The 6,820-nt window shown below is 42.0% G+C and overlaps 1 protein-coding gene across 4 annotated transcripts in view; it reads left to right on the top strand.

Moving 5' to 3' along the window:
* LIMCH1 (LIM and calponin homology domains 1) overlaps positions 1-2,783 on the top strand; it is a 159,703-nt gene extending 156,920 nt beyond the window's left edge. For all 4 annotated transcript variants that reach the window (XM_026037419.1, XM_026037423.1, XM_026037422.1 and 1 more), the window contains one exon: positions 1,952-2,783. In XM_026037419.1, coding sequence (XP_025893204.1) covers positions 1,952-1,977 — 26 coding nt within the window. In that variant the 3' untranslated portion in view covers positions 1,978-2,783. The remainder of the gene's footprint in view (positions 1-1,951) is intronic.
* Positions 2,784-6,820: the final 4,037 nt, after the last annotated feature.

Genomic DNA, 6,820 nt, shown 5'->3' with positions numbered 1-6,820 from the left:
AAGGAAGGAAGGAAGGAAGGAAGGAAGGAAGGAAGGAAGGAAGGAAGGAAGGAAGGAAGGAAGGAAGGAAGGAAGGAAGGAAGGAAGGAAGGATGCACTGAAATAAGAGTCTTCCTGTTCAGTGTATTTGCTGCCCACAAGGAGAGTGGCAACTGATAAATTGGGATAGAGAGCTCTTTTCACTTACTATTTTCTTTTCACTCCTTCAAAATAAATGGCTGTAGAAACCAGTAGGTGGAAATCTGATTCACATTTGCTAATAGAAAAATTAAGGCTTTATTCTCTGATATTTCATGACAGAGATATTTTCCCCATCATCAGAGCTAGAGGGTGCTGTTGTATAATCATTTGCTTATCTGGTAAATGACTTTATTTCTACTCAGAGATGTTAGCAAATTTATATTTTATTTATCTAACTTCACTTTTAGAAATAGCTGTATTTCTCAGCAGACTCAGAATTACAGACCTTTCCCTTGTGACTGAAGGAATCCTTAAAATGTGTATTTGCACTTTTCTATCATTACACAAAAGGAGAGGAGGGGATGAAAGTCCTGTTTTCCCTTTCTTCTGAATCCTTTTTGCTGAAGTGACTCGTCACATCAGCTGAAGGCTTCATGAAATGGGATGTTTTTTCAGTCTATGTGCTGAGAAACCATCCCCTTCATAATCATTTCTACAGCAGTGGTGTTGGAAAATGCAGTACGGAGCTGCATGAAACATCCTGTGCTGCAAGATTTTGCTTTGGTGGATACATAGCAGAAGCCCATGGCTAGCAACCACAGGTGATTTGGAAATGAAAATTCCTCATCAGTATTCATGTAGAAGGGTTCATCTTTTGCCACTTCTCAAGAAAAATCTGAAAACATGAATTGGCCAAGTTTAAGTTGCAGCAGCTCGTGTTGACAGTTTCCAAAAGATTGGCTTTGATGTTATGAAACTACATCTGTGGTTGGCTGCGTGCAAGGGGCTTGCTTGTTTTTAACAAAGATTTGATGGGCTCCGTATCTGGAGTGAAGAACAAGTTAGTGCAAATGTTAGTGCTACCTCCTTCAGTTCTGGAAGGCCTGATGCTAAACATAAAACCAGTTGTTTGATTCCACAGCTCTCTCCTGCCTGCCCACTCCTTGCTCTGGGTCTTAACACCTTTGCAGCACTGCAAGAGATGTTCTTCACTGAAGCCACAAGTAATCGGTGTTTTTTGAGGGCCTTATGGACAYCTTGTAGAAATATTTATATGCTAAAATTTTATTTGAAGCTGTGGGTGAATCTTTTCCATAACAAATTATTTCAGAATTTGAAAGAGAAAACATGTAAAGCATATCTGGTGATCCATGGCATATTTTTGTTATTTAAATAAAAGTGTACAGGAGTTTATTGGTAGATTGTCTCTCCACATGAAAATCTCATAGGCAATGCTAATTAGTGAAATTAACTCAATATTCAGTGTCGAACACAGAAATAGTTACAGATTTCCTAGGGTTGAAGTCAAAGGCATGCAGTAAATTCGTGAAATACTCTGTGTGGCCAAATAACATCAGGGCTCTGTATTACCACATCACAAAATACAGGCTCTGCTAAGGATGACTCATCGGTTGTTTGCTTGACTGTTTCCTCTGCAACGTTTTTCCACTGCAAAGTAAATATCCCCACAGTGCTTCATGAGGAAATGAAATAAAAGTGAATCTGCTGACTGCAGTCAGCAGTGCAAGGGAAATCCATATGGCATGAGAAATATTTTTACTAACATTATACTGAGTTCTTGTCGCAATTAGTGTCCCAGCGTTGCAAGAGGTGGGCAGAAGGTGGAGGGCACAAATGATATATAGCTCCAGCTGTGATTTCTTGAGTTACAGAAATCATATGAGGGAAATCTCCCCTATTCTATCATTTCAGGAGAAATGCTTGTTAAAATCTGCCAGCTAATGGCTTGTTTTTGTCTTGTTTTACGCAGCTGCTGGGCAGCCGACTACGTTGTGACATGACTCTGAGGCTAATGACTTGCCAGAAGGAACTCTCCTCTCATGTGTCTCGGCTGCCTCCAGACAATCACTTGTTAGAGCTTGGAACCACGGACGTCATAGCTCTCATCTCATCTGGAAAAGCTCATATGAAAACGCTACATCTGCTCCTTTAAAATGCAATATGTTTTTTTTCCCCCCTTTCTTAAGAAATTTGCAAAATATGTATGATGGTATATGGTAAGGTATAGCCTAAGTACTATTAAAAAAAAAAATCCCACCTTTTCAGGTATGTTTATGATATCCAGTCTGTTACTTGGTTCTTTTAAAGGTAATAAGAAAATTAAAATGCAATAAACTTGTTTTGTTTTAATCTTTCTAGGAATTAAAGTTTTAAGTTTACAGAGCCTTTATAGAATATGCCAACTGGAGATGAGAAGTAATTTTAAGATAGTATCTAATCAGTGCATTTGAGAAAACTAAACACCACAGCACATGACTTCTCTGTTATAACTGAAGCTATAACTTTTTTTATACAGAGACTAGTTTGATAATACATCCTGTAATTCTGAAACATTTTATGTTTATTTTACCTTCAGTGGAGGGTAGGAGTTATACAAATAAATTATTGCACCTTTAGCGATAGGAATTTTTGTTTGTGTACCTCATGTAATGTTCATGACYATAGCTTAATATTCTGTCAAATAAAGATTTCTTCATTAAACCTAAAGACTCTATACCATTAGCGACTGCGGAATTCCCATCAGGAGCACTCCTACTTGATAAAATCCATATCTTGATTTGATGAAAGGGTGACGTGGGAGAGAGAAGCTTGAACCGAACTTGAATGCAGCTGACACGTGAACTGACACGTGAATCTCCAGGCTGCAGTTCAGGGGGTTGCTGAGCTTTTTCTGCTGCACCTTTCCCATAGGTGGCCGGAGTTACTCTGCCATCTGCTCGTTTGCTTGCGAGTGCTGCGTTTGGTTGCAACCATGTGAGAAGGAACACGTGCGGTGGGGTCCCCTCCAACCCGAGCCCTCACGAGGGTCAGCAGTGAACGAGGGCAGCCAGGGGATGGCCGTGAACCTGCGTCCCTCCGTGCATCCACCCCAAAGGTCAGCAAAATGAGGAATGGGAATTCCTCATTCCTCAAATGGGAAGCAGGCAGGGAGGAGGCCAATAGTGACAGGCAGAAAAGCTTGACCTGCCTGTGTTCGGGGCACTCTGTGCTTTTTGCTTAGGAAGGAGCTCCTTGCTGAGGTGCTGCAGCAGCTCGCTGGGAGAGTTGTCTCTGCTAAGACCTTGCTGCAACCCAGAATACGCGGGCAAGCTGGGGTGATGGGTTACAATTCTAAAGTATCTTGTTTCAGCAGTTCAAAATGCAATTTAAAACAGAGAAAACAACTTGTTCTGCCTTAAAAAATTAACAGATTTCCTGTTTAATGTATGTGCACATCCATTGTCTGTTGATATGTCAGTAAAATGGAAATGACCTGGTTATGGGGGAAGCAATAATTTTGAGTTGTTACATAGTTAGCAACTATTCATTTAGACCCTAGACAGTTGCTTGCATCTGAGTTGCGTGCCCATGCAAAACTGCTTGTCATTGAAAACACCTGCACAGTGTTACCAGTTGAGGAGATTGGGATTGTCTGCTGGAAGTTCCATGTGACTTCCTTAAAATTGTGCCTTAGAAAATGCAAAGCTGTTGCACACAGTCACTGATGACTCATGGATGCAATAAATCCAAAAAGTTGAAGTCCTTCATTTGTCTTCAATGGGGAGTACTTTTTAAAAAAAATAAAAAAAAAAAAAACAGAAAAATGTTTTGAAAATAAGACAGTGAAATCCAATATTTTGATTAACCATTTGCATGATTAAAGAGGTTAAACCTGTTAAAGGCTTTTGATAACCAGGATGTTTACAGTTTGCATGTGGTCCTCGTAACATTTTCAGGCAAATAATGCATAACATGGAAATTCAAGAGGATTTTATAAACTACTTTGTACATCTGCATCATTCCATGTKCTGCATTAAGGATATGTGAATATATTATGCCTGGGCCTGATTTTCAAACGAGACCTCCTTTAATGCATGCATGTGTGTCTATTTGGTGTAAGTCACTTGCATTTATCCCCACATRTGATGTAGCTTAGATGTGCAAATCGGTCACAAGTGTAGGAGAGGGCTGGTGGTCACAGGCAGAGGTTAGATGTGCTTCTCTTAGCTTAGCAGTAGATGCCCGAAGATGCCAGAGGGAGCATGACTGGAACCAAAATGCATGAGCACGGGGTGGGTGGGGGGCACGCAGCCTTGCAGACACTGCTGGGGCTCTCAGGCTGCTTGGAACTGGATCCCAGGGTCTAGCAGTCAGGTTCATATGTGCATGTTGCCGTGAAGTGAATTGTATGTAAAGCAAAACGAAGCAGCGTTCTCAGACCATGAGTTGCTCCTCCCAAACCCAACATTTTCAAGTTCTCAGAATTGTACTTGCCAACTACTTCGCTGATGTTTGATTTACTTTTCATCTGAAGTCTTACATGGCAAATTCATTTGGGCTAAGACCTTTTATTTTTCTCCTTTGTTTTCAGTATAAACACATAAACATGATAAATTTCTTATCAGGAACTTTGCAGCACAGAAGAAAAAAATAATGCGCTATTACATCTGAACTATAATGTAAATGTATTTGTTGCAAAAGTGATTTATTGTTGCTAAGCAAGTACAATGTATGTAATGGTTTTTAGATGTTTGAAAATTTACTTAGCCTCTTAATACTTCGGAGAACCTCAATAAGCATCATAACCCTTCTGTATTTCACTGTCCCACATCCATGGTGCATTTTTCCTGCCTCTTGCTATGTAGTGTTATGATGCAGGTCGCCTGTAGTTTTCAGTGAATGTCCTAAAGGTTGGAGAAGTGCCAGGGGACCATCCTTGTATGCATGTCCATTCAAGGACAAGGATTGCTGTCCTAACTGGAGCTAATGTTGAATACCAATTATGCTACTCTTTCCTTTGTTTTATTTATTCTAAAATGCCTCTGGAAATTAGGAAGACCTGTCTAAAATGCAACAGCTTTTATAGTAAATGTACGTTTATAAATAAAAACGTTGATTACATTTGGTCAAGTGTCTGTTTTGCTTCTTGTAACTAACTTCTCCTTTTGCATGTGGTATGCTGGGGAATCAGGTTGCAGGCAGGATGTATCCCAATGGGAAAAGCTTCTGCATGGGTTAGGCTGGGCTGAGCAGTAGTCCACAAAGTTTAGCATGTGAAAAGCATGGTATCTACTGGCATCAGTAGACTGTGGTTCAGACTTCAGTTCAACAAACACTTTGTGTGGGAGAGGTGACCTTGTGCTTGGTTAATCCCATTCCTAAGTAGCCGAGGTCTGTTGAGTTTTTCATCTTTGGGTGCTGGTTATGCAGGTGCTGAAGGGCCTCCCTAAATTGTGGGTCCTCAGGAGTGTGCGGCTTCACCTCTAACCAGCAAAATGGTCACACAACATTTTAAACCAAGAGTTGGCCCTTTCTTTTGATCGGAAGTTCAATGGRTGGATGTCTTGGTTTTGAGCCAGATACGTCTCTCAGATGGTGGATGAGTCATGGGGAAGTATTGACAATTTAATCTTTTTAAAGTCTATCTCCTAGCCTGGTGCCTGGATCACAGCTGCCTTAATGGAAATGGTAGTGGCATTACATTATTTTTCCATGTGTGTCTGTGGGTGGAGGGCCAGCGCTGCTCTGGGCGAGGGTCTCTAGCGAGCAGAGGCTCTGCAACAAGGTTGCTGGGTGTCCAGACAGGCAGGTGGCCTGTACGAGCCTGGAAAATGGTGGAGATCCCTATTTCTGCAATATGCCTGAGCTGATGTCATGACAAAATCATCCMGTAGGCTTCATGAAAGGGGCATATGGGGCATCCCAGGGCATTGAGCAGCACTCTGTCCTTCCTACGCCTTCTCTGGGCGCGATGCAAAGGGATAACAGGTAGTAATGTAGGGATAACATAGAGCTCCCAGGTAGGCAGGTCCRTGGGAGACCATCTAATTCAGCAACACTTTTCTCTCCTCCAGCACTTTGGTGCCAAGACAGTCTACACAGGCAGGCTTAGTACTTGCTGGAAGCTCTAACACAGGCAATGAGCAGTGGTAGCAACAAATATTAGTAGGTTGCTCATCTCATGAACATTCATTGCCCCTCATCCAGACAACTGTCCGTGGTGACTATTAGAAGCAAAGAAGAGAATTAGCCTTGGGGCGCAACTCTTACTGCCCAGTTGAGCAAGGAGAGGTTTGCTCTTGTATGGGCACCAGAAACCGTTCCTGACAGCATGAGGCTGCCTAAACCATCTTGAACCTACAGGTTCAAGGAAGCAGGGACTCAATCCACTTTCCTCGGAGGCAGCCTTGTGCCTGCTCTCCTGGACAAGGTGAGGCAGGTGAAGAAGAGATGCTCCATTTCTGCACCACGTCTGCAGGAACACTCAGAAGGAGAGCCTGGACACTGGACTCGATCACCACTTGGCCAGAAAAAAAAAGAAAAGATGCCAGAAAAAAACACATGTCTCCTGTACAGCCAGGCAGGACTCCTATATACCTCTAAAAGCCTCCGGTAGGGATGTAATTTCATCTGAGCTTCCCGATCAGAGGAAATGACTAAACTGGAAACCACTCAAGTTTTACARGTAATAAGGATCCAAAGCAAAGATAGAAATACAGGGTTTTCCTTAGCTGGGTTGTGGCTCTCCTCAGTGTGGGGGTTGTATTCTGTGGGTTTTGTTGTTGCTTTCTATTCTTTTGGTTAGTTTTCTAAAATCTACTGCTAAGAGAAATGCTTGCCCCTCTGCAAGGCCACAGCT

The sequence above is a fragment of the Nothoprocta perdicaria genome, unplaced genomic scaffold (assembly GCF_003342845.1).
Source record: "Nothoprocta perdicaria isolate Ctin4 unplaced genomic scaffold, notPer1 scaffold_2, whole genome shotgun sequence".
NCBI classification, from domain to species: Eukaryota; Metazoa; Chordata; class Aves; order Tinamiformes; family Tinamidae; genus Nothoprocta; species Nothoprocta perdicaria.
The sequence above is the reverse complement of the archived record's forward strand: the minus strand, read 5'-3'. Positions and strand labels throughout refer to the sequence as shown.